Here is a 27,437-nt window from a genome sequence, read left to right on the forward strand (position 1 = left end):
GGCTTTTTCAAGAGAAACCTAGACCTTTATGGGAAATGTCCCAGCTTTTTAATTATCTGCACCTAATTAAAAGCTATCCCTGTCCCTCGTCTTTCTCTCCATCTGAAGGCCAGCAAAGCAAATTTGCACACCGGAGAGCCAGGCAGGCTGTGGATCTCCAGCTCTGATAATAACCTACTGTCCTTCAGTAACCTTTCTTTTTTCTCTGTCTGCTACTTGGTTTCCAGTGTTACATTTTGTTGTTCTGTTTTTATCCTTGCTTCCTTCATGGTTCACATCTCCTGCCTGTGGTCTCAACAGGCTGAGATTTGATGATTCTATTGTGACTCGATCCAGAGTCAGATTGAGATTTCAGTTTGGTATTTAGATGTGGAATGTCTTGCCCTCCCACAGTAACAACAGCTCTGCAGCCATGGAACTCCTTGGACCTCATGCCCCTTCCTTGTATGGAATGGTCCAATTCTAGGCCTTTATCCCTTCCTCATGTACAGGTTGCCAGATAATAACAGTGACTAAGCCTTACTCCATTTAACAATGTTTTCTAGTCTCCGTCTCACTGGTCCTGCCAGAATTACAATGATGGTGCTGTGGCATTGCACCCCTGTGAACCTCTGTTCCCCACATACGGTCGTAACGTTTATTATGCTTTGTTTATGTTAGCCAAGTAAATTCTCTTGGCTTTTCAGTACCAGTTGTGATCTATTCAGTTAATCCTTTAAACCCTTTTTGCTTTTATTATTATAAATACTTTTTCTTTATGGGTGAGGGGAGCTTTTCTTTTCTGAAAGGATTTCTTTTGTAACTTTATATTTTGAAGTAATCTTAGATTTGCTGAGGAATTGCAAGCATAGTAAAATAACTCCCATCTGTCCTTTCCTTGGACTCACTAGTTGTTAGCATTTTACCATATTTGAGATAAATTTGTCTATATATCTCTATCTCTGTTTACTCACAGAAATTTTTTTTCCTGATTCATTTGAGAGTTAGTAGCAAAAATCATGATTTCCCTCTAAATTTTCAAGTATATCTTTTTCTAAGAATAAGGAGGCTGTTTTACATGACTTAGTGTGTTTACAAAACGTAAGAGACCTGTAACCCTGATGAAGTAGTGTGATGCAGTGTGTTAGCTAACCTGACAAGCACTTCAAAGGGGGAAAGATTATTTTGGGTCACAGCTTTAGAGGTTTTACTTGGCTCCCTTGTTTTTGGGTTGTGGTGAGGCAGAACACTGTGGCAGAACAGGCTCATGGTACCTGGGAGAGAGACAGGAAAGGGATGGGGACAAGGTGTATCTTTCCAGGACATGCCTCCAAGTGACCTACTTCCTCTAACCATGCCCCACCTTGCAATAAGGCCGTCATGTCATGAATCATCAAGGGATTCGTCCACTGATTAGGTCAGAGCCCTCAGGATCCAGTCACATCCCCAAAGCTTATCAGTTGGCAGCCAAGCCTTTAACCCATGAGTCTTTTGGGGGAAGCTTCATAGCCAAACCATAACCAATTAAGTCTTTAATGGCTGTTCTCTTTGCCTGATCCAGGATCTGGTCCAGGACCAGGAATAGCATTGAGGTGCCTCATCTCTTTCATCTCCTTTAACCTGGAATGCTTCTTTGGCTTCTGTCTTTTGTGTCCTTGATTTTTTTTTTTATGTTCCTCATTTGGCAGTTGCTTGGTTGAACATCCCTGAGTTTGGTTTTGGTAGCTATTCCTCAGGATTCAATTTAGGTTATGTGTTTTTCACAGAAACTTAAGGGTTTTTAACCCATTTCCTCTTTCCCAGATAAAGGGATACTAACTACCAAGTAGATTTCTGGCCTTACAGATGGCAAAGGTCAGTGTCAAGAGATCAAAGTCAAGAGCAGACAAAGCACTTCATGGCCCCAGGCAGGCTATAACTCACTTGAAGCCGCTCTTTAGCAGTTGCAGATCTGGCAGTGGGGGACCATGTTCCATGGCCTGGTATTGAGTTGTAGATGTCCACTTTGGACAGGTGCATACCCTCCGTCCTCATGACTCCTGCCAGTCATAGAATAGGATGCCTGCTGTGTGTGACCCATCGTGCTTCACTCCTTTATATTACCTGTCTGGCTCCTGTAAGCCTGTGACTCTGAAACACTATTTTTTTGAGAGAGTGTGGGGGTGGGGAATGGCTTTTTTTTACTTCTGTTCCCATCTCTCTGCAGCAGTGATACTGTTTGCAGTCACTCCTCCCACAGGAAGGTTGTCACATGGGGAGCCTTAGTGTATCTAGAACTGGCCCTAATGGAGGCCAGGCTCAGAGCCCATGAAGAAAGCTGCTTTTCTGATGTGGGGACCTGAAGTGGCCTGGAGAGATCTGATGGTATTTTCTGAGGTGTTGAGATTGAATCAGCCATGCAGAGGAATTAGCTGGGGGAAGAGGACTTAGTATTTGATGGTAGCTTGGAGATGCTTCTGAGGTGATGTGAGCGTGGTTCCAAGCTCTTCCCCAGCCTCACTCCCCAGGAACCAATGGACCTCTTTGGTTTAGAATGTAATGACAACAGGTGGTGTGCGACTTATGGGTAATGATGATGCTTCTAGACAAGAGCTGACATTTAATTTATTCACAATATACACATACACATGGTTATCTTTCAACTCTGTAGTTTTGGAAGTAGTTACTTCTGTTGTCCCATTTTGCAAGTGACAAACTGAGGCTCACATGCCCAAGTTCACTCATAGGCAGAGCAAGCAGTTGGGACTGTCTGACCTCAAAGCAAACACTTGATGGCACATACTATTGAAATAGTTGCCTTCTTAATAAATGCTCTGATAAGTCACTTTCATGAGTTTTAAGTGAGTGAAACGACAGTGAAGTGTGATTCCAGCTCCTGAGGTTGGAACTCTGATTTTCCTGCTCAGGATATTTTGAGTGTGTGTGTCATCTGTGGTTAATTACCTTTGTGAAATTTTGGAGATGTTTGGTCTGTTTCCCTGGCTTTGGATCTGAAATGTAGGGGCCAGCATGGCATTCAGAGTGGAATTTATCAGGTGGCTAGTGAAATGAGATAGGGTTTATAAAAGAAATAGGGAAATGATGGGAACAGTGGAGAGGGCACTAAAACCAAACAGGCTTTTTACAGGCTTGCTCTCATTCCTGCCCCATTGTTCCTTCCCCAAGCTGGCAGATGAGATGCCACACAGCTTAAGTCAGAGAACAGCCAAGGACAGACTGGGATGTCCTCAAATTTGAGTCTCCTGGAAGCCTTTGAGCCCTGACTTATCTGAGAAAACTCTAGAAAGAGGGAAATGTGGTCAGACTTCTCATGCATGTACAGAACAGTGGTGCAAGAAGAGTTATTGTTTTTGTTGGGTTCTTTGTTAACACTGGGGAATGGCAGGAGGGCACAGGGCCATGAGTGGTTGCTGGACCCCATGTCCCACCCAGAGAGTACGATTACTTGAGAGTAGCCTGATAATCTGCTTTTTTGGGTGGTACTGGAAATTGAACTCAGGGCTTTATGCTTGCTGGGTAAGCTGTCCACCATCTGAGCCACGCCCCCAGCCCTTTTTGCTTTGGTTTGTTTTTCAGATAGAGTCTTGTGCTTTTGTCCTGGTCAGCCTCTGATTGTGATCCTCTTTTCTCTTTGCCCCTGAGTATCTGGGTTTATAGGTGTGAGCTACCATACCCTGCCTAAAAATCTGCTTTTTACTTTTTATTGTCTCACCCTCAAATGTTAATGTGTGTTTCCTAGGCACAACACATTCTCCTTTGTAACTTCAATAAAACAATGAAAATTAGAAAATTGACCTGTTTCTACCATCTAATCCTTACATCATGCTCAGCTGTCACCATTTGTTGCAATAATGTCCTGTCTGGCAAAATGATCTAAGACGAGAATGATCCATTGCACGTAATTGCCATGTCTCTTCAGGCTGGAACAGTTTTTCTCTGCCCTTGACTCTTAGGACCTTGATATTTTTGAAGATTGCAGCCGGTTTATTTTGGTTTGTTTGATGTTTCCTTAAGGGTACATTCAGTTTCTGCTTCTTTAGTAGGAGTAGCACAGAGTGATGTAGGTTTTAGTACATCCTAGCAGGTGGTGAATGACTTCAGTTCATTCCACACCTAGTGATGTTAACTTCCCCCTTTTGATTAAGGTGCTGTCTGTCACCTGTCCCCACTGTGTGAAGTTACTCTTTCCCCCTTTGTAAATAATAACTATCTGTGAGGAGGCTTGGGAAGTTGGGAGCCATAATGCCCTATTATGCAGCAAACATTCCATTTATTAGTCTATGCATTCCTGTATGTCTGTTTTATTCAATACATTATAATCCATTACTGTTACTATTTTGATGGTCAAATTGTCCTGGATCTTCCCATTGAGAACCCTGCTGTGTCCTTTTGGGATGTCCTCATGAATTCACAGGGACTTCTTGAATTCTGATCCAACACCATTGTATTGACTTTCCCTTTTCTTACTTTACATAGTTGTTTCTCCTTTCTGTAGCAGAAGATACCTGGCTCTGGTTGTTTGTAATATGTTCAGTTATTTGCTCCATCCTCCTTTAAGTAACCAACCTGTAACGGCTCTGGACCAAATTGTTCAGAAGGGAAGAATGGGGTTGTGGGATATCTGCTTTGTGGACAGACTTTTCTGTAGATTCCATTGTAGACCATCCGTCCTCTGTGCGCATCTGGAAGGACCCTGGACTGGAGCTGGATGGGGTGGGCTTTGGAATTTCCCAGATGCCAATCCCAGTTCCACTCCTACAAGTCTGTGACCAGTCACCAGCTGTGCTGCTTTCCTCATTTGGCCAAATGCCAACAATGGTAATGCATTGATCCTCTATATCTCGGGGTTCTGTGAGTATAGAGGTTATGATGGTTCTGTCTATATTGAATATGTACAGATGTGTTTTCTCACCACTGTTTCCTAAACCATACAGTCTAACAATAGGTTACATAGCATTTGAATTGTGTTAGGTATTATAAGTAGTCTAGAGATTATTTAAAGTACATGGGCATGTGCATTGGTTATGTGCAGGTAACCGTTTCATATAAGGGACTTGATCATTCATGAGTTTGGTATCTTTGCAACCAATCGCGTGGATATATGGTAACTGTACTTCACAGTTACCAGGGCTAAACAGATTCCTAGGAATCTCACAGTCTGGGTAGAGGAAGGCATCCTCTACTTTCCTTTACCTCCCACTTCGTCCTCCTCACCGCCGGGGGGTTGGCCAGGGTTTATTCCCAGCTTTCTTACGACTGTTCATTGTATTCCAAAGGTAGCACAATGATCCCTCTGGCTGTGGAGTTAGACTGTGGGTTTGAAGCCCAACTATGCTACTTGTTGCCTTGTCATTTGCTAGGGTATTGACTTGCTTCTCTGTGGGCATCTAAGTCTGTAAGTGTTGCAGAGCTTTGCTCCCTCTCCCGTCCTGCTCTCTGTGCTGGACACATGGTAGCTACTGTGTTGTTAAGGCGAGGGGCGCACAAGGGATGAGCTTGGAGGGGTTCTGTAAAGAATGACATAAAGACATGTTGCGCTCAGCGAAGCACTAGAGTTGGGTGGTTATAATGCCTTAAAAAAGTGGTAGGGCTGGAGTTGGGGGTTAGAAGAGACTAATAGGGATATGCAGAGTTAGGGGGAAGTGGTGTTTTTCTTCTTCTTCTTTTTTTTTTTAGCTTCCATAGCATTATATTTGATGCTGTGACTAGACCTTGAGGTATTAGGAGTGGTAGTAAATATCACAAAACCGGGGATTTACACCCCCTTCCTGCCTTTTGTTGATGCCTGCTTTAAGGTCCCCATGGCTTTGGGTGGCCTGTCCACTGAGCCACACTCTTCTGGTGGTTGGGTGTGGTCATAGGTGGTAAGTACCTGCTGGATGGGAGAGCTGAGGTTTCCTTCAGTCAAGCTTTTGTCTGGCTGGGGAAAGCAAAATTCCTGGAGGCATGTCTTAGGGTGATGTTTTGATGCCTGTGAATTACCAAATGCACTTACTGGGTTTGTTAGTTTTGTTTTGAGTGTGCTATCTGGGGTTGCTGGTTATTTATTCTGACATTGGAGCAGGCGTAATTGCTTTGACTTACAAACATTAATTATTGCACACATTGGAAGCTGTGTGAGAGGTACTTGCCACCTACTCCATGATTTGCTTTCTTCCCCGATGCTTTTAAAGAAAACTGCAGTGTGGCTAGCAGACGCTTCCGGGCTGGAAGGGAGTTGGCAAGGCTTTCTGGAAGCCTGTAGAAGAATATCTGCACATTTCTTTCCATTTCCACGGCCGCCTTCCCTGTCCTTCCAGTCCTGGCCACCTTCGTTTCTTGCCTGGATGACTGCAGCAGTTACTTCTGGTCTACTGGCTTCTCCTGTGCCCTCCCCCTGCTCTGCTTGTTTCTCACATCATATGAATGTGTTCCCTAGCTTAACACCTTCTCTTGGCTGCCCTTCTCTCTGAGAAAGACACTTGTACTTCTTGCCAGACTCAGGGGCCTTCATGACTCATGCCTGGTTGCAGCTTCCCTGGGAGCCTCAGGATGGCTGGGGCTTTCCTCCATTGTCTCCTCTGCCTGGGACACTGTTGGCAATGTTAAGTCTTGGGCAGCCCTCAGCTGCTCTGAATCAGAATCTGCTTCTTAAGCAGCTCCCAGGTGCTTTGTGGGTACCCAGACCACCATTCCCACTTGGAAGTGCATCCTCACTTTCTTCAGGTCTTGCCTTTTTCGTCATTTTCCAGAAAAGCCTTAGATCTCCTTTGCACAGACCCTCCTTTTGTTTCTGGGACCCTGCTTTATTTCTTATGGTCTTCATTTTTATCTGGAACTCTTATTACTTATTCATCGACTGGTTGGGCTACCTCGCCTTTGTGAATGCTACCTTCTTGAGCAGTGGGACCTGGCTTGTCTTGTCACCCCTGCATTCTTGTTTTCTGAACAATACCCAACACTGGTATGTAGTAGGTTACAGAGAAGTATTTGTTGAAAGGATTGGGTACTTTCTGCAGTACTTTTGTGAGATTCTTAGTGTTGTCCTGTTATTTAGGTAGGTAAACTGATGCTTACAGAGGGACATTTATCTTGTGCATATTTGACTTGATGTGAAATTACCAGGGCTTTGACCTTCACTTTGTCAAACAAGGGAATGGAGGGTCAGAGAAACTTAGTTGCCTTAGGCAAATTATTTGGCCTCTCAGTAAGTCTTACCTTTCTATTTCTGGGGTCGGCATTGGGGGTGAAAATGCCTCATGGAGTCATTGTGAAAATTAAATAAGCTAATAGGAAGTTTAGCAGATGAAAAGAGCACATTTATTTTCTCCTAGTTTCTGTGGGTCAGCATTCTGCATCTGGTTTAGCTGGTGCCTTTGGCTCAGGGTCTCATGAGGTTGTAATCAAGGTGTTGGGTGGAGCTATAGACCTTTCAGGGCTTGCCTGGGCTGGAGAATTTGCACTAAGCCCACTCATGTGGTTGCTGGAAGGCCTCATGGTTTGCCATGTGGGCCTGTCCATAGGCTGCCTAAGAGTCTTCATCATGGGGGAGGGGAGAGACGGAGGGAGGAAGAGAGGAAAGAAAGGGAAACCAGAAAGGAGACTACAAGCACAATATCAGAGGTGACTAAAAGTCCAGGGCACCCTTAGGAAGCAGGCATCACACAGCTGTTTAGAACCACAGCCAGGTGAGGCATTCTAGAGGTTGCCTACCACAGAAACATTTAGAATAGGGCTTGATACCCAGCGAGCACCAGGTGAGAGTTGAGAGGGGCTATTGCCAACCCCCCCAGGTAGTATTAAAGAGCTGGAAAGACCTTGAGCTGGGTTTGAGCTTGGCTTAATCTGGTTCTCGATATTTCAGTTTTTATGTGACCTTCTCCATTGAACTTTCTTCTTTGCCTCATAGTTGCCAGGCAACTCTCTCTCTCCCACTAGAGAGAACCCCAGGGGCAGAGTCTTCGCTCTTTTCCTGCAACCTCAGGCTTTCCGTGTCCAGCCCTTGTTCAGTAGATGCCTTTTGAAGGCCTTGTTAACAGAATCACCATCAGGGTACCACTGGCTGATTGTCAAAGCACAATCCACTTTTGTGTATCCTGGGAAAAGTGAACTATTGAAAGATAAAGCCCACATCATGAGCCCAAGTTTTATGTGATTTCAATCAGTAGATTTCTAAAGAAAAGAGAAATTATCGTGTGCCTTGTGTGTTGGGCACTGAACAAAGCAGTGTATGCCCATGATCTCTAATCATCCTAGGCCAGAATGGTTCCTTTTCTCACCTCTCCATTTAAAGGGAAGAATCATAGGCTCAAAGGAGCCACAGAGCTATTGGCCCATTGCCCACAGCTAGGCAAGAAAGGACTGGTAGAACTCCAGAGCCATATACCTTGCTTTCTGTTTTGGCTTTACATATATATGATATGGTAGTTTGAAATAAAAGCCTATGAATAGTTGAGCTCTGATACAGATTTGGACAAACTGCCAAAAAAAAAAAAAGTTAAGATGGGGGAACATTGACTGGATAGTTGATGATATTTGGTTAATTTTGTGGGTGTGATACTGGTTTTAGGATTAGGTTTGGAAAAGGATTCTTTCTTATTTAGGGATTAAATCCTGAAATTTCTATGGGTGATATTCTTTATCTTGGATTTACTTTAAAATAAGATGAATATGAGGAGGGGGGCATTAGTGGGTAAGTATTGAAAAGAGACCAGACTGACTGAGTTGAGGGCAGGGCAGTGAGTTCCATCACACTGGCCACTCTGGTTTCCTGTGCTTATTTATTTATTTACTGAGAGCTGGGGGTCTCACTATATTGTCCAAGCTGGTGTTGAACTTCTGGGCTTGAGTAATCCTCCTTCCTCAGTCTCCCAAGTGCTGAGACTGCAGGCATGTACCACCATGCCTGGCTTCTGTGTATTTTGAAATGTCCGAAATTAAAAGTTAAAAAAAATCAGCTTAGTGCTGGTGAGCTAGCTAAGGATAACCAAGCATTCAGAGTAGAGCTTCCTCCTGGAAGGTGGTCTGATGTGATGGTCTGATTGGTTACCTGAAAGAGTGTGAAATAAAATCTTACTTTACTTTCCAAGTTTTGTTCCCTGTGCCTATTCAAGCAGAAAAATAAAATTGAAAACTTGGGAATAAATGAAAGTCTTAAGAGGCCAGGGAATTCTGTCCTTTTTGTTTCTTGCTCATTACCTGCCACTCAATAAATGTTTGCAGAATTAATTGCTCCCTTCTGCTAGGGAGGACTGGTCCAGGTCTGCTCAACCAATTGCTGTGTTTAGCAGAGATGAAACCCGACTGCATGGCTGTATTCACTCCCTGCTTTGTTCCATGTGGATTTTAAGGCATGCCCTGGATGTGAGAATTCAGAGAATGAAAAAGTTAATTGAAACAGTTGAACCTAGAATTGAACATAAAAGCTAGCCTTTGATTCTGAAGTCAAGTCAGGATCTTGGGCAGGAAACCTTAGGTCTTCCACTGAACTCTTCAGTTCCCTCTGCACTGAACTTGGACAGCTGAACTTGGACGAGAGTACTAAGAAGTGGACATTTCTTCATGATAAGAGACTGAGCAAGCTAGGATTGACAGGGATTGTTTTGCTGAGAATTCCTAAAATTATTCTTGCTTGTGGTTTCCTGAGTGTGAAATGCTCCAAAATCTGAAACTGAGCACTGATGTGACACTTCCAGAGGAAAATTCCTCACCTGACCTCATGCGCTGGTGACAGTCAAAACACAGACGCACGAAACATACTGTACACAGTCCCCAGGCTCTGTACGTAAGGCGTACATAGAATATACATGAACTTGTGTAGACATGGGCCCCATCTCAAGATAACTCATTGTGTACATTGCAAATATTCCAAAACGTGGAACACTTCTGTCTCTAGCACTTCAGATAAGGATCCTCATCGTATCCTGCTGATGTGACTTGTGCTGGGTTATGAGGTCCCTCCTGGGGTGGGCGTCAGCCATTATCCTTTCCTCTCTCATTTAGAATCCTAAGAGTGTTTCTGAGGACTTTCATAGTTAGAGCACATTAATGAATTGATCAACTCTTGACTCATCAAGTGTCAAGTAAAAAGGCATTTTGATAATTGGAGCAGAGATCTATGTAAGTGTATGAACAATAAATTCTTTATTTTATTTTATTTTATTGTTTTTACATTAGTCACATGTGTATACATTGTTTGGGTCATTCCACTCCCCTACCCCCACCCCAGTCCCGCTTTTGGGCAGAACCTGTTCTGCCCTCTTGTTCTCCCAATATTGTTGGAAAGATAATAAGAAAGACATAGTGTTTTTGCTAGTTTGAGATAAGGATAGCTATGCAGAGAGATTCCTAGCGTTACTTCCATGCACTTGTGTCCCTTTCCCGTAGTGGCCTCTGTCAGTTTAAGATTACTTTATTTGCTCCTCTATAGTAAGCACACCAACCACATTCAAGTTTTAGGTTTTCTTTCCCTATTTCCCCCGTGAGTATTCTCCTCTTAGTTTGTGACCTAAGTCCAATAATATTACTGCATTTGTTTTGGGTCTATAATCCACATATGAGGGAGAAGATGTGATTTTTGGTTTTCTGAGCTTGGCTAGCTTTGCTTAAGTTGATGTTCTCCAGTTCCATCCATTTACTTGCAAATGAAAAAAATTCATTCTTCTTTGTGACTGAATAAAATTCCATTGTGTATAAATACCACATTTTCTTAATCCATTTGTCAGTAGTGGGGCATCTTGGCTGTTTCCATAGCTTGGCTATTGTGAATAGTGCTGCAATAAACATGGGTGTGCAGGTGCCTTTGTAATAACCTGATCACAGTTAATGATAAATTCTCTATGGTTTCTCTGTCTATAAATTAAAGTCCCATTAGTCCAAAGTCTGGAGATTATTTTCTTGGGCTACTGACAGGCTAAGTTTTTTTTTTTTTTAATCTTTTGGGTGTGGGGTATGTGTTAGTCAGCTTCCTGTTACTGTAACAGATACGTAAGATAGGTTGTCTAGGAGGAGGGGATAGTGAAGGGACTCTGGTGGTTTATTCTCTGTAGAGGTTCTGAGATGAATGTAGAGTTTTCAGCTGATACTTAAGCATATGGTAGCCCCTGCATTCTGTCCTGATGTTCTTTCTGCCAAAGTGTAGTGCAGAGAAGCAAAAGTAGAAAACGTGCCATCTTTATAGATCAAGTTATAGTCAGGAGCACTGAAAACAGACACATAAAGTGAATTCTTCATCTAAGTGAATGAGCGGCAGTATCTGTACTGGGGAATGATATGCCATACATAAATAAACTTAGTGGCTTACTGTGGTTGATTGTTTGGTGAGACACCTCAGTTGCAGAATATTTATAGTATGTTTGTGCTTTGTAAAGTGAGCGCCATAGGAGGGTATTGGGTTGTAGTGATCACCTAAGCATGGCTGAGGACATGACATACACATAGCAGGTTTTTTGCACATACTAGTTACTGTGGGGAAGGGGTGAGTAGAGCAGTTGACAACAGAAAAAGACTTACTCCTAACAGAAAAGATGTTAAGGGAGCATGAACAATGTTCCATCTACAGTAGGGTGGATATAAAAATGTTAATGGGCTTGTTTCAAGGTGTTGGGTTTTCATCTATTTTTTAATATTCCTTCCTCATTGTGTTCTAATTGTTTTAAGTATTTTGCAAAGAGTCGTCTTGTTTTTGTAATCATAGAAGAAATCCACTCTTGAGATCTTCTTTTTTTAAAAGAAATTTTTATTAGGATATTATTAGTGATATAGAGGGGGTTTCATAGTGACAATTCCGATTGGACTTACATTGTATATTAGTTACATTGCCCCCATCGTCTCTCCCCCTCAGCTCCCTCTCTCATCCCATTTAAAGCAATTGCAAATGAGCAAACTGAAAAAGAATGTATGAAAACAATTCCATTTACAATAGCCTCAAAAAAAATCAAATACCTAGGTGTAAACCTAACAAATGCTGTGAAAGACCTCTACAAGGAAAACTATATACTTCTGAACAAAGAGATTGAGGAAGACTATAGAAAGTGGAGAGATCTCCCATGCTCATGGATTGGTAGAATCAACATAGTAAAAATGTCTATACTCCCCAAAGTAATCTACATGTTTAATGCAATTCCCATCAAAATTCCAATGACATTCATTAAAGAGATTGAAAAATCTACTGTTAAATTTATATGGAAACACAAGAGGCCACGAATAGCCAAGGCAGAGATGCCCACTATCTCCACTCCTATTCAACATAGTACTGGAATTCCTAGCCAGAGCAATTAGGCAAGAAGAAGGAATAAAAGGAATACAAATAGGTAAAGAAACTGTCAAAATATCCCTATTTGCAGACAACATGATCCTATACCTTAAAGACCCAAAAAACTCTACTCAGAAGCTTCTAGACATCATCAATAGCTATAGCAAGGTAGCAGGATATAAAATCAACATAGAAAAATCATTAGCATTTCTATACACTAACAATGAGCAAACGGAAAAAGAATGTATGAAAACAATTCCATTTACAATAGCCTCAAACAAAATCAAATACCTAGGTGTAAACCTAACAAAAGATGTGAAAGACCTCTACAAGGAAAACTATACACTTCTGAAGAAAGAGATTGAGGAAGACCATAGAAAGTGGAGAGATTCTCCCATGCTCATGGATTGGTAGAATCAACATAGTAAAAATGTTGATACTCCCCAAAGTAATCTACATGTTCAATGCAATTCCCATCAAAACTCCAATGACATTCATTAAAGAGATTGAAAAATCTACTGTGAAATTTATATGGAAACACAAGAGGCCACGAATAGCCAAGGCAATACTCAGTCAAAAGAACAATGCAGGAGGTATCACAATATCTGACTTCAAACTATATTACAAAGCAATAACAATAAAAAGAGCATGGTACTGACACAAAAACAGACATGAAGACCAGTGGAACAGAATAGAGGATCCAGATATGAAGCCACACAACTATAAGCAACTTATCTTTGACAAAGGAGCTAAAAATATATGATGGAGAAATAGCAGCCTCTTCAACAAAAACTGCTGGGAAAACTGGTTAGCAGTCTGCAAAAAACTGAAACTAGATCCATGTATATCACCCTATACCAAGATTAACTCAAAATGGATCAAGGATCTTAATATCAGACCCCAAACTCTTAAGTTGATACAAGAAAGAGTAGGAAATACTCTGGAGTTAGTAGGTATAGGTAAGAACTTTCTCAATGAAACCCCAGCAGCACAGCAACTAAGAGATAGCATAGATAAATGGGACCTCATAAAACTAAAAAGCTTCTGTTCATCAAAAGAAATGGTCTCTAAACTGAAGAGAACACCCACAGAGTGGGAGAAAATATTTGCCAACTACACATCAGACAAAGGACTGATAACCAGAATATACAGGGAACTTAAAAAACTAAATTCTCCCAAAACTAATGAACCAATAAAGAAATGGGCAAGTGAACTAAACAGAACTTTCTCAAAAGAAGAAATTCAAATGGCCAGAAAACACATGAAAAAATGCTCAGCATCTCTAGCAATAAAGGAAATGCAAATTAAAACCACGCTAAGATTCCACCTCACCCCTGTCAGAATAGCCATCATCAGCAACACCACCAACAACAGGTGTTGGCGAGGATGTGGGGAAAAAGGAACCCTCTTACACTGTTGGTGGGAATGTAGACTAGTACATTCTGAAAATGTACTAGTACTCTGGAAAACAATTTGGAGGCTACTTAAAAAGCTGGACATCGATCTACCATTTGATCCAGCAATACCACTCTTGGGGATATACCCAAAAGACTGTTACTCCAGAGGCACCTGCACATCCATGTTTATTGCGGCACTATTCACAATAGCCAAGTTATGGAAACAGCCAAGATGCCCCACCACTGACGAATGGATTAAGAAAATGTGGTATCTATACACAATGGAATTTTATGCAGCCATGAAGAAGAACAAAATGTTATCATTCGCTGGTAAATGGATGGAATTGGAGAACATCATTCTGAGTGAGGTTAGCCTGGCCCAAAAGACCAAAAATCGTATGTTCTCCCTCATATGTGGACATTAGATCAAGGGCAAACACAACAAGGGGATTGGACTATGAGCACATGATAAAAGCAAGAGCACACAAGGGAGGGGTGAGGATAGGTAAGACACCTAAAAAACTAGCTAGCATTTGTTGCCCTTAACACAGAGAAACTAAAGCAGATACCTTAAAGCAACTGAGGCCAATAGGAAAAGGGGAACAGGTACTAGAGAAAAGGTTAGATGAAAAAGAATTAACCTAGAAGGTAACACCCACGCACAGGAAATCAATGTGAGTCAATGCCCTGTATAGCTATCCTTATCTCAACCAGCAAAAACCCTTGTTCCTTCCTATTATTGCTTATACTCTCTCTACAACAAAATTAGAAATAAGGGCAAAATAGTTTCTGCTGGGTATTGAGGGGGGGAGAGGGAGGGGGAGGAGTGGGTGGTAAGGGAGAGGGTGGGGGCAGGGGGGAGAAATGAACCAAGCCTTGTATGCACATATGAATAATAAAAGAAAAATGAAAAAAAAATAAAGCAATTGCAAGAGGCTTTCTAGTTCTGTTCCATATAGGTATATGAAGTCCATCTATCATATGCCATAATCTTAATCTCCTTTCTTCTCCCTCTCCCTCCCACTAGTACCCCCCTCCCACACTGTGCCTATTTTACAGTCCTGGTTTTCATAATGAATATTTGAGTTGACGTTCAAAGGGGTGTCTCAGTGTATGCCCTCTGTGTGTATCCTTTACTTTGGTCTGTTCAACCCCTTAAATTACTCTCCCTGACCCCTTTACCTACCTCCCCCCGATTTTCAGCATCTTTCAGTACACATCCTCATATCCTCTACCTTCACATCTGGTGGTATGGAGATTACTGTTGCTCTAGCATTCTCTTTTCCTTTCCCGCTTTTCCTGAGTTCCATAGAGTAGTTCCTCGTTACAAACATGCTTTACAGCTGAGTTTATATAGATCATGCTCATTCTTTGTGTATGTTTATCTTTGGATCTGTCTTCCATGTGTGAGAGAAAACATGCGTCTTTTGCATTTCTGATCCTGGCTAACTTCACTTAGCATGAATGGCTTCTAACTGCATCCATTTACCTTCAAACCCCATGTCGTTATTCCTTGTGGCTGAGTAATGCTCCATTGTGTATATATAACATATTTTCATGATCCATTCATCAGTTGAAGGGCATCTGGGTTGTTTCCAGAGATTGGTTATTGTGAGTAGTGCTGTGATGAACATCGGTATACAGGTGTCTCTATTGTATCCCGTCTTACATTCTTTTGGGTAGATGCCCAGGAACCGTATCATTGGATCATATGGCAGTTCCATCTCTAGTTTTTGAAAAATCTCCATACTGTTTTCCTAATTTGCATTCCTACCAGCAGTGTATAAGTGTTCCTGTTTTGTCACATCCTTGCCAGCATTTTTTGTTGTTATTACCCTTGATTCTGGCCATTCTGACAGGGGTGAGATGAAATCTAAGTATTGTTTGATTTGCATCTCTTTTATAACCAGAGAAGTTGAACACTTCATGTATTTACTGGCCATTTGTACCTCTTCCTTTGAGAATTTTCTGTTTAATTCATATGCCCATTTCTTCAATTGGGTGTTGATTCTTTCGGGGCTGAGTTTTTTGAGTTCCCTATAGATTCTGGATATTAGACCCTTGTCAGATGAGTCGCTGGCAAAGATTTTCTCCCATGTTTTGGGCTGTCTCCTGAGTCTGGTGACTGTTTCTTTTGCTGTGCAGAAGCTCTTTAGTTTGATGCAGTCCCATTTGTTTATTGTTTCTCTTAGATGCTGAGCCTTTTGAGTTCTGTTTAGGAAGTCGTTCCATATACCTATCTGTTTCAGTATATTTCCTACTGCTTCTTGGAGTTGTTTCAATGTTTCAGGCCTTTGACCCACTTTGAGTTGATTTTGGTACAGGGTGAAAGACAGGGATCTAGTTTCAGTCTTCTGCATGTGGATATTTAGTTTTCCCAGCAGCATTTGTTGAAGAGGCTGTCTTTTCTCCATCATGTGTTTTGGGCTCCTTTGTTGAAGATCAGCTGGCTGTAGATGTATGGGCTTATGTGTCTGATTCTTCTATTCTAATCCGTTGGTCTTCCTGTCTGTTTTTGCGCCAGTACCAAACTGTTTTTTTATTGTTACGGCTCTGTAGTATAGTTTGATGTTGGATATTGTGATGCCTCCAGCATTGGACTTTTTGCTAAAAATTGCTTTGGCTATTCGAGGTCTTTTGTGTTTCCATATGTATTTCATAATTGTTTTTTCTATTTCTGTGCAGGATGTCATTGGAATTTTCATAGGATTGCATTGAACGTGTAGATTGCTTTTGGTAGTATGACCATTTTCACAATATTGATTCTACCAATCCATGAGCATGGAAGGTCTTTCCATCTTCTGATGTCTTCTTCAATTCCTCTCTTCAGTGGTTTATAGTTTTCATTAAAAAGGCCTTTGGTTTCTTTTGTTAAATGTATTACGAGGTACTTTATTTTTTGAGGCTATCGTAAATGGGATTGTTTCCCTGATTTCTTTCTCAATCTGTGCATTGTTGGTATATAGAAAAGCTACCGATTTCTGTATGTTAATTTTGTATCCTGCTACTTTGCTGAAAGAGTTTATGATTCCTAGTAGTTTTTTTGGGTAGGGTTTTTGGAGTCCCTTACATATAGGATCTTGTCATCTGCAAATAGGGTAGTTTGACTTCTTTCCCTATTTGAATCCCTTTTATTTCTTGCTGTTGTCTTATTGGTCTGGCTAGGAATTCCATAACTATAGTGAATAGGAGTGGAGAAAGCAGACAGCCGTGTCTCATTCCTGACTTTAAGGGGAATGATTTCAGTTGTTCTCCATTTAGTATGATGTTGACTCTAGATTTGTCATATATAGCCTTTATTATATTGAGGAATGTTCCTTCTATCCCTAGTTTCTTCAGAGCTTTTATCATGAAAGGGTGTTGGATTTTTGTCAGAGGCTTCTTCTGCATCTATTGAGAGGGATCATGTGGTTTTTGTCCTTATATCTGTTTATGTACTGTATTACATTTACAGATTTATGTATATTGAACCATCCTTGTAATCCTGGAATGAAACTGACTTGGTCATGGTATATGATCTTTTTGATGTGTTGGTGAATTCTGTTTTCCTGTATTTTGTTGAGAGTCTTTGCATCTGTATTCATTAAAGATATGGGTCTATAATTCTCTTTTCTGGTTGCTTCTTTGTTTGGCTTCAGAATTGGTATAATGCTGGCTTCATAGAATGAGTTTAGAAGTGTTCTTTCCCTTTCTATTTCCTGGGACAGTTTGAGGAATATTGGTGTTAGTTCTTCTTTAAAGGTTTGGTAAAATTCAACCATGAGTCCATGAGGTCCTGGGCTCTTCTTTGTTGGGAGACTCTTTATTACTGCTTCAATTTCATTATAATAGGACTAGTAAGGTGTTTGCTATCTTCTTGGTTCAGTTTTGGTTGTTTCTATGCATCTAGGTGTTTGTCTATTTCATCTTGATTTTTCAGTTTACTTGAATATAAGTTTTCAAAGTACTCTCTAATGATTCTCTGGATTTCTTTTGTATTCGTGGTTATGTCCCATTTTTCATCTCTGATTTTATTAATTTGTGTTTTCTCCCTCCTCTGTTTTGTCATGTTGGCTAAGGGTTTGTCAATCTTGTTAACCTTTTCAGAGAACCAACTTTTTGTTTCATTGATTCTTTGTAAGTTTGGTTTTGATTTCATTAATCTTGGCCCTGATCTTTATTATTTCTCTGTCTGCTGGTTTTGGGTTTGGTTTGTTCTTGTTTTTTGAGGAACTTAAGGTGCATCATTAGGTTGTTTATATGAGAGGTCTCTGTTTTTTTAATGTAGACACTTATAGCTATGAACTTCCCCCTTACCATGGCCTTGGCTGTGTCCCACAGATTCTGGTATGTTGTATTTTCATTTTCACTGGATTCTAGGAACTTTTTGAATTCTTCCCTTATGACTTCAGTCATCCATTGATTTTTTAGCAGTGTGTTGTTCAGTTTCCACGTTTTTGAGTATTTTCTGGACTTTCTTTTGTTATTGAGGTCTAGTTTCATTCCATTGTGATCTGATATGATGCAGGGGGTTGTTTTGATTTTTGTGAATTTGTGAGACTTGCTCTGTGTCCTATAATATGATCTATTTTGGAGAAAGTTCCTTGAGCTGCTGAAAAGAATGTGTATTGCCTAGTTGCTGGGTGAAATACTCTGTAGATATCAACCATGTCTATTTGGTCTAATGTGTGTAGTAGCTCTGATGTTTCTTTATCTTTGTCTGGGTGATCTATCTACTGGTGATAATGGGATATTCAGGTTTCCCAATATCACTGTGTTAGCATCTATCTTTGCTCTTAGGGCCATTAGAGTTGTTTTTTTTTTTTAAATGTAGATGTGTGCCCCTGTGTTTGGTACATATATGTTAGAGATTGATATTTCCTCTTGGTGAATTGTTCCTTTCACTAATATGAAGTGACCTTCATTATGTCTTCTGACTGATTTTAATTTGAAGTCTACTTTGTGAGATCTGAGTACAGCTACTCCTGCTTGTTTGTGGGGTCCATGTGCTTGGAAAACTTTTTTCCACCCTCTGACTCTAAGCTAGTGTTTATTTTTTTCAGTTAGATGAGTCTCTTGTAAGCAACATATGGTTAGTCTTGTTTTTTTGATCCAATTTGCTATTCTATGTCTCTTGATTGGGGTCTTGAGGCCATTTATACTCAGTGTTAGTATTAAGAATTGTCTGTTGTTTCCAGTCACTTTTCTTTCCCTGTTGTTTAGTTTTACCTATTCCTTGTTTACTAGTCTGCTTGCTCAAAAGGGCTTATTCTTTCTTGAGTCTACCTGTCTCACTGTTGTTTCTTCTTCTATGTATAAAAGTCCCTTAAGTATCTTCTGTAGTGCTGGCTTGGTGGTTGCAAATTCCCTTAGTTTTTCCTTGTTGTGGAAAGTTTTATTTTCTCCTTCAATTAGGAAAGATAGTTTTGCTGGGTAGACTAGTCTAGGTTGACAGATACTTTCTTTCAAGGCCTGGATTGTGTTTTTCCATGACATTCTTGTATTTAGAGTTTGAGCTGAGAAATCTGCTGTTATTCTAATGGATTTGCCTTTATATGTGACTTGTTTTTCTCTTTTGTAGCTTCCAGAATTCTTTCTTTGTTCTGTGTGCTGAGTGTTTTGACTATGATATATCTGGGGATGTTTTCTTTTGGTCCTTGTTCTGTAAGCTTCCTGCACCTGGGTGACTCTCTCTCAAGGGTAGGGAAGTTTTCAGCTATTATTCTATTGAATAGGTGTCAATGCCTTTAGTTTGTATCGCCTCTCCTTCTATACCCATGATTCATAGATTTGGTCTTTTCATGGTGTCCCAGATACTGTGCAAGTTCCATTTATATTTTCTTAGCATTCTCTCATGGTCTTTCACTATTTGGTCTAATACTCTATTTTCAGCTTATTCCATTCTGTTCACCAAGCTTTTGATTGTGATATTTATTTGGGATATTGAGTTGTTTATGTTGAATAGTTTTCAGGGTTTCCATATCTTTATTGATTTCCTCTTTCATATCCTGGATAGTCTTCTTAATTTCATTCATATGTTTGTATTTTTTTTTGAACTCATTTAATTGTTTATTCACATTCTCTTTGAGGTGAAATACTAACTTTTCTGTTTCTTCTTTGAGGTTGTTAATCATTTTTTGATAGCTCTTCCTCTATGCACGTGTCTGGTGTTGTACCCAGATCGTGAGACCCCAAAAGACCGCTCAGGAGTCCGAAGTCGCATGCAAAAACAAAGAGCCTTTATTCGGGCTTAAGCTCGGGCTCTCCAACCTCACCGGCACAGCGTATCTGCACAGAGAGCCCCGAGCCTCACCCCAGCAGGGTTTTTATTGGGGAAGGGCAGGAGGCAGGACTTTCCATCCTAGGGGTGAACAGATTGGATGTTATTCAGGTCAGGGGGTCTTGGCATATTGGAATTGGTTTTTACTCCATTGTGTCTTGGTCATCAGGAATGTGGCCAGAGTTATTCCTTTTTTTGGTCAACTTGGGCAAAGGCCTGCTTTGCTCAATTATGATTGGATCAGGGCTGAGGTGTGCATTCCAGAGGAGGATTCATGCCCAGGTTATGGTGCATTCCAGAGGAGAGGTTGTGCTCAGGTCAGTGCTAAGGAACAAAGGAGCCTGAGCCTGAAATGACGATGTCCCTGTTATTTTTTTTAACGGGGCCCCACATCTGTTATTTTTTTCCTAGTTGGGGCCCAACATCTGGCACCTGAGTGGTGGAATTGGCTTTTGATGGAGAGTGTTGTCTTGATGTTTCATTCTGTGTTGAGATTTACGTATCGGGAGTTGTTGTGGTTATGGTTCTAATCTCTTGTGCCCCTATAGTTGGTGTTTTGAGTTTTTTTTTTCCCCCTCCTGGAGCTCTAGCAGTGTTCTTCAGAGAGGGTTATGCTGGATATGTTACCCCTTGCGGGGCTCTTGTTGTGGTGCCAATTTCTTCTTTTCTCCCCTCAGTGAGGGGGCTGGAGTTCCTGCTCTTTGATGGGGGCTCAGGGGCTCTCCTGCAGTCATGGTAGGGAGTGTTGGTTCTCTGTGCACTGTGGATGGCAGGCCTCCTAGCACCAGCAGAGTAGTGGGTTGCCACTTGGTGGAGGAGCTGGGATTCCAGCTCTTGGACAGGAGAAACTCTCCTGCAGGGAGGTGCAGCGTGAAGCACTGGGCTTCTGTGTGTCTTGCAGGGAACAGGGGTTCTGGTGCTGCCTGCAGAGTAGTGGGCTTTAGCTTTCCTCCCCTCAGTGGGGAATCTGGCGTTCTTGCTTTTTGATGAGGGCGCGAGGGCTCTCTTGCTGTCAGGGACCATGGGGAGGCTGGGCCTCTGTGCTCTGTGGGAGGTAAGCCTCCTGGCACCAGCAGAATAGCAAGGCCTGGAGCCTGGGGTTCACTTGGTGTGTGGTAGCAGGCTCCTGGCCATGTGTAGCAATTGAGGGTACCCGTGGGGCAGCAAGGCCATTGGTCTTGAATCGTCTGTTGCCGACCAGGCAGCAGAAGCCCTGCGGTCTACTTGCATTGGGGCATGGGCTTCAGGAGCCATAGCAGCTGCTGCTGGCTTAGGAGAACAAAGCCTGAAGGCAGCAGACATTCCAGGCCTTGATTTCCCACATGGGCCTCAGGGCACGCAGTTCTGTGGCACTTCCGCCGGGAGAACCAAGCCTGCAGGCGGCAGGAGTTCTGGGTGTGATTTCCTCTTGGGCTTCAGGGAGCTAAGTTCTGTGGCACTGTTGCTGGGGGAACAGAGCCTACTGGCTTGTACCTTCTGTTACCCGTGGAGCAATGGGAGCTGTGGGACCTGCTTACACAAGGGTGTTGGTTTCCCTGGCATTTCAGGGTGAAGGTAGCAGGTCATGTACTGGGGGGAGCATGGAGCTCTGAGTTCCTGTGTGTTCCTGGCAGCAGGACTTACTGCCGAGTAATGGAGCCTGTAGCTGCATGGTGACTTCAGAGGCTGGGGATTGGGAGTGTTGTTCTGGGGGTCACTCTTTCCATTCTTCCTGTGGTTAGTTGTTTCTTTATTTGCGGTTTTGGAGACGGTTTTTCTTCTCACTGGTTATGGGACGACCCAGTGGTGCTTTTTGGGGTCCTCTGATCTTCCTTTTGTGGGGTAGTTTGTTGCTGCTAGGCTATAGGAATGTCAGCAATTGGCCATCTTGCCATCTTTTTTCCCCTCCCCCCACTTCCACCCCTCTTTTGAGATCTTATTGCAGCCTAGGGTGGGAAGTGGGGGGTGGGCTGAAATAAAGAATATGGAAGAGACACCTCCTTGTGGTGTAGCTAGTGAGACACCAAGTCTGAATCTACAGAGAGACAGAGGAAAGCTCTTGTTTGGCCCCAGGGACAGACTGACCTGGGATTGAATCTTGGCCGTGTATCTTACTGATGATGATGGTCCTGTGACCTTGGTCAGAGATCCTGGCTGTCCAAATTCTCTCCTATAAAATGTGGAGAATATTACAAGATCATCGGCATTTTCCACAGAGTGAAGGATAGGTGAATGAACGTGTGCACATGTGATTCAGTGCAATGAGGTGTAAAGTCTAAGTGGTGGGACAAACTCAAGAAATGGCAGGTTCCCCCCACCCCTGGTCCTCCTGTTGCATTCTCAGCCAGCAGTGGACCTGGGGAATCGATCAGGAGGTGACTTGTCTGTGTCATAGTGTGGTTCTGTGTTCTGTGGTATAATCTTATACAGTGGTGGGTGTGCATTTGGTCAACTGCTTCTGTCTCTCTCCCTGTATCCCTCTCCCACTCTCCTTCCTTCTCCGTCTTCCTCCTGTGGATTGAATTCAGGGTTCTGAACATACTAGGCAATGCTACTACTTGAGCCACACCTCCAGTACCCCCTCCTCACTTTTGAACAGGCTCATGTAATACTCATGATCCTTCTGCTTCCACCTCTCAAGTGTCTGGGATTATAGGTGTGTGCTACCACGCCCTACTTGCTTCTCTTCTTTACACCTTAGTTTCCTCATCTAAAAAGTGGGAGATATGTTAGTTTTTGAGAAGGATTCAATGAGATGATGTATAAACATTGGCATGAGGCCTAGCAAATGGTGTTTGATATACATAGCAGTTGTAAAATATTAAGAGCCTTCTCCAGGGTGAATGCCCAGTGCTCAATACACACTTGGTAAATGGGGAGTCTACTACTGAAGGCCGTGAACGGACACTTAGTACATTGGTGGATTCAGACCGCCTAAGCTCAGCACATGACAGCGTTCTGAACTTCTGTGCACTGGGACCAGTTAGCACCTAACTGAAAGGAAAGTTCCTGAAGGGCATTCTGCAAATGGACTCTTGTTAACATAGCCTTTCCCAGTGACAAGCTCTAAAACATGAGAGTATATTAATATTGGTAAGATGCAAATTGTGTTTTTCTTACAAAGATTCCCTCCCCTGATTGGGGTTGAAAATGCCATTTTTAAAGTCTGTTTTTCAACATTCTTGTACCTGCAGGGAAAACGAGGTGCTCAAAGTCCAGCTGAAGAAATATGTAGGAGCTGTCCAGATGTTGAAAAGAGAAGGTCAAACAGCTGAAGGTGAGAGGGAACTGAGCCTGGGGAGGGGCCTGGCACACAGTAGACACCCAACACATGATGAAAACTGTTCATGTGGAGTGGAAAAATGGTGCTGCTAAGCATTCTACAAAATCAATCCTGCCAAGAGTTCTTGCTAAATGAAAATATATTGTAAGATTTGCTAGACTTCCAGCAATAGTTGTATCAACTTGTGTACTTAGGGAATAGGTGTAGAGTCTTAAGATAGTTGAATGGTAGTGAGCCTTATGGACTGAAATGTCCAAGAGAATGTGCTTTCAGGGATGGTTTGATCCAGCAGCTCATACATTAGTATCAGGAGTTAATTTTTCTTTTTAACCATTTCTCAGCCCTGTTACTCTCTAGCTCCAGCACTGATGTGCTGGTGACAACCAGCCTTCTGGAGAAAAGAAAGACTCTGGTTTACAGTGTTGTTGATTTCCAGGGTGTAAATACTCTTGCTGGGGCTGATTTCCAACTGCCAACACCATGTCACTGAGTGCAGAGTTGGGGGGCAGTAGTGAGCCAATAGGCCGCAGCTCCTTTATGCCTCTGTGTATGACTCATTTTCCTCATGTACTCTCCCTGCAGACAAGGTGAGTCTTCCCAGCAGCCCCAGTGAAGAGAGAGCCTTGCCTCTCCATGACTTTCTCTATGAACTTACACCATCTCTTCACCCCATGGAGTAGTGGTTCTTAAGACTGGCTTCACACTGAGTTGCCTGGGGTGCTTGCAAAAGTCCCTGTGCTTAGCCTACCCTGTAACCCATTCAGATGGAGGTGTGACCCAGGCACGAGTGTTTTTACAGCTTCCCAGGTGATTTCAGTGGGCAGGTGAAGTGCAGTGATTGGGACCTCTGCCTTAGAGGGTGTCTCTCTCTAGTTTATGAAGGTTAAGTGGAGCAAGTCTGTTACAAATATGCCAGCACTCTGACTCTTGGCCAGTGTTAGACATCCTGAATAACCAAGGGTACTGTTTTCTCTTGAGTCCAGATTTGACCTGTCAGGGCCACTAGTTAAGATGAACGGGGAGGCTCTGTGGAAGTCACTGACCACCATGGTGTGAGTTAACACAGTGCTTTACCATATTCCACCCTGGCTCTTCTGATAGCTGTGGTGTTGGTAACCACAGTTCACCCTGTCCTCTGACCTACACTCTTCCCTGGAGCGTGGCTTTCTCATTGATGTGCAGTGTCCTTTTTTTCTTGCTGCTTCTCAAGAAGTCTGTCCTATGCCCATCATGACCTTTTTTGCCCCCTCCCCCACTCTTGGCTTGAGAAAACCTTACTATACTCATTGTTTCTGAATGGCTATGGTATGTGTAGCCAGCGACTGTCATTTACTGTCTACTACCATGGTAAAAGGGAAACCATGGCATGGCGAAGGTGTGTGCAGGTCAGAGGGAACGGTGGGTTGTGGTTCCCGTCGGGGCTGTGGCTGAATCTCAGCATTGCCATTTAATAGCTCTGCGTTCCTGGTGTAAGTTGATAGTCCAGGACTTCAGTATTTTCATTGGAGGGGAAGATAATGATAATGATTTTTAGACTTGTATGAAGGCGACAAGGCAAGGCACTGGGAGAGTAGTAGACCATCTTGGCTAGTGGGGGTTGGAGATGCATTTTAAAGTGTCAGGCATTTGGAAGGCCCAGGCTTGTTGGCAGACTGTAAATTAGTTCCTGGTAGGTGAGTGAGTATGGTGATAATTGTAGAGCACATCTCTCTGAAAGCTTTGCAACCCAATGTCCTGATAAAACAGTGTTTGTGTGATAGGTAGGTTCTTTCCCTTTACACAGTTTTTTGGTACTGTGTTGCCCAGGCTGGTATTAAAGTCTTGGCTCCCAAGTGGCTAGGACTGCACCCATTTAAAAGGCTTGATTTTTTTTTTAAATTAGAATTGACTGGGGAGTAATAGGCCTAACACTGAGTGTACTTATTACCGGCCTTAATAGATACTATGTTTTTCCATACAGAGTTCAGATTGAAAAAAGAATTGAAAGTTTGAAGTGCAATTGAACTCAGAATGTCCTTACTAATTACTAATTGTACCTACAGACGTTCCCAGAGTATCTCTGATTGGTCCGTTTTAGGCATCATGCCTTCCTTAACCTTGCCCTAGGTACCTGGTGAGGTAGGAGAGGCTCTTGTGCTCTCTTGTGGAAGGGGTGAGTGGGAGGGGGCGAGTGCTCAGAAATGGATGGATTGTGAGAAGAGGAGAAGATGATGGTGGCAAAACCCCAGATGACCATGAGGTTGGAGTAACGTGGGAAAATGATGATGAGGCAGCTCAACGTTTTATCTAGGAAGTTGGCAGTGTGGGTGGAGTGATTTGGAGCATTGTCTTGACACTGCATTTGCATAGCACACGCTTGGAATAGGGGATCCAGTAGGACTAGATTTGGCAGTATAAAAAAATCCAAACAGCAGCGGCCTCCACAATGTTTTTCTCTTACCTAAAAGAAGGCTGGGCATACCTGGTATCCAGGGATAGAGGGAGAATTCTGTGGCCACTGGGGACTCAAGCTGCTTCTCTTTCTGTTCTTTTGCCCTCAGTGCCTGCCTTTTTATCATCATGGTGACTTTATGCTACCTGTGGGATGGCTGGTACTTCCAGCGGGTAGAAGAAGGAAGTGAGAGGACCGAGAGTGCATTTCACAGAGGACTTCTCTAAGGAGTTGAGGCTTTCAGGATAGTAAGCTTCCTTTAGTGAGTTTTTCAGACCCTCGCTTCCCCTGTGACTTATACTTACAGCTCTCTAGTTAACCCCAGTTGCAGAGAAGACTGGGAAGTGTGGTTGATTAAGGAAGGAGGTACAGTGGATATGGGGTAGATGGCCAACAGTCCCTGTCTCTGGTGGCTTTGGGGTTGAGGTAAAGCTGGTGGAAGTTGCATGGGAAGGGACGGGGGCATTGCTGAAGTTCCCCCAAGTTACCTTTTGTGCTGTCACTCCTGGGAAACATTTCATCAAAGATATGGAACCATAGTTGCAAGAGGATTCAGTCCTGAGTTTCAGAGGTGGCTCTTGCATCCTGGTGACCTCTGTGAGGGGTAATGTTTTCTTTTGTCAACCCCATTTCATCCCTAGCGGACACACTCCTCCCCAAACCATTGCAGAAGCAATTGCAGGAAATAACAGTATCGATTCATGGGGTTTATTCATTTCCTTTTTATTGTTTGGTAGGAAACAAAGGCCCAGAAACAAAATAGGAGATCCGGAGTGCTTTAGCTCCCTCCTTGGAAGCCAAGGCCAGCCGTGTATTTATCCTTGTCATCCTGGCTTTCAGAGCCGTCTCAGCATTGTGATTATCATCCTGTGGTTTGTCAATCAGCTCTCCTCTGGGTTCCAACTCTTCTCCTTCCTGGGAGCTGACAGGTGGCTTGTTTTGTTAAATGCCACTTTGGCTTTGAAAACTGCTCTGTTTTAAGTTTCTAATTACAGCTTTCCCAAGGCAACTGGTCATTTTCCTTTGCTTGAGTGGGTAATGATTCCTCATACCTTGGCCACAAGTGACTTGTCTAAATGTTTTCTTCTTCTTGCACTGAATGGAAAATAGATATCCTGTAAAGATGCAGATGACCTCCTGGGCTGGATTATTTCCCTGACTTCAGAAGAAATACCACTCCTCATCCTCTCTGTGCTATGCCTTCTCTTCACTCTGTCTAGAATCTTCCCACTGCCTGTCTTCCCACCCCCAGTCAGATCAGGAAGCCCTGCTGCTTTTCCTGTTGTCATTTCCCCCAGTAGGCCCCTCCCAGAGCTTTGGTATTGCTGCCTAATTTATACTTAAAGATTCTAGTTTCTTCCATTCTTTGTTTACATATTTAAAAAAAAATACCCGGATGTAAGTTCCACGAGAGGAGGGACTGACTTGGTTTTGACACCTTTGTGTTCCAGCTTCTGAGACAGTGCCTAGCACTGATGGTCAGTGAATGAGAGCATGCATGGAAGGATTTAATGAGCACCTTATAGCATGACAATTAACATGGAGTAGGTTCCATCCCCAGGCCCTTTGCTGACTGCTGAATAGGCAGCCTTCCTGTGAGGTGGGTTATGTTGTTTCCATTTCACAGAGGCAGGGAGCTGAAGCTTAGGCAGAGGGAGTGTATACAGTGAACCAGGCTGGGTTAATATTCCTATCTTGCCCACTGTGCAGGAGTCATAGTCTCTTCTCATCATCAAGTGGTTTGCCCAGGTCTTAGTACAGCTGGGAAGTGGGTGTCCAGGTGGACCCCAGGGGACACCCTGACTCGAAGTGAGTGATGCACAGTACCTGCACACATGGGGCTCACACGACTGTGTGGTCAGGAGGTCAGATGACCC

General features: G+C 42.7%; 1 protein-coding gene across 7 annotated transcripts in view; it reads left to right on the top strand.

Annotated features, from left to right (window-relative positions):
- Snx29 (sorting nexin 29) overlaps positions 1-27,437 on the top strand; it is a 459,033-nt gene that overhangs the window by 147,733 nt on the left and 283,863 nt on the right. For 5 of the 7 annotated variants that reach the window (XR_012443245.1, XR_012443246.1, XM_074060013.1 and 2 more), the window contains one exon: positions 23,041-23,123. Coding sequence is in view for 3 of the 7 variants with exons in the window: in XM_074060013.1 (XP_073916114.1) it covers positions 23,041-23,123 (83 nt within the window). In the remaining 4 variants the exon portion in view is untranslated. Of the gene's footprint in view, positions 1-23,040; positions 23,124-25,669; positions 25,809-27,437 lie in introns of all 7 variants that reach the window. The other 2 variants (XR_012443247.1, XR_012443248.1) reach the window with 1 other exon arrangement.

This window comes from Castor canadensis, chromosome 17, assembly GCF_047511655.1.
Source record: "Castor canadensis chromosome 17, mCasCan1.hap1v2, whole genome shotgun sequence".
NCBI classification, from domain to species: Eukaryota; Metazoa; Chordata; class Mammalia; order Rodentia; family Castoridae; genus Castor; species Castor canadensis.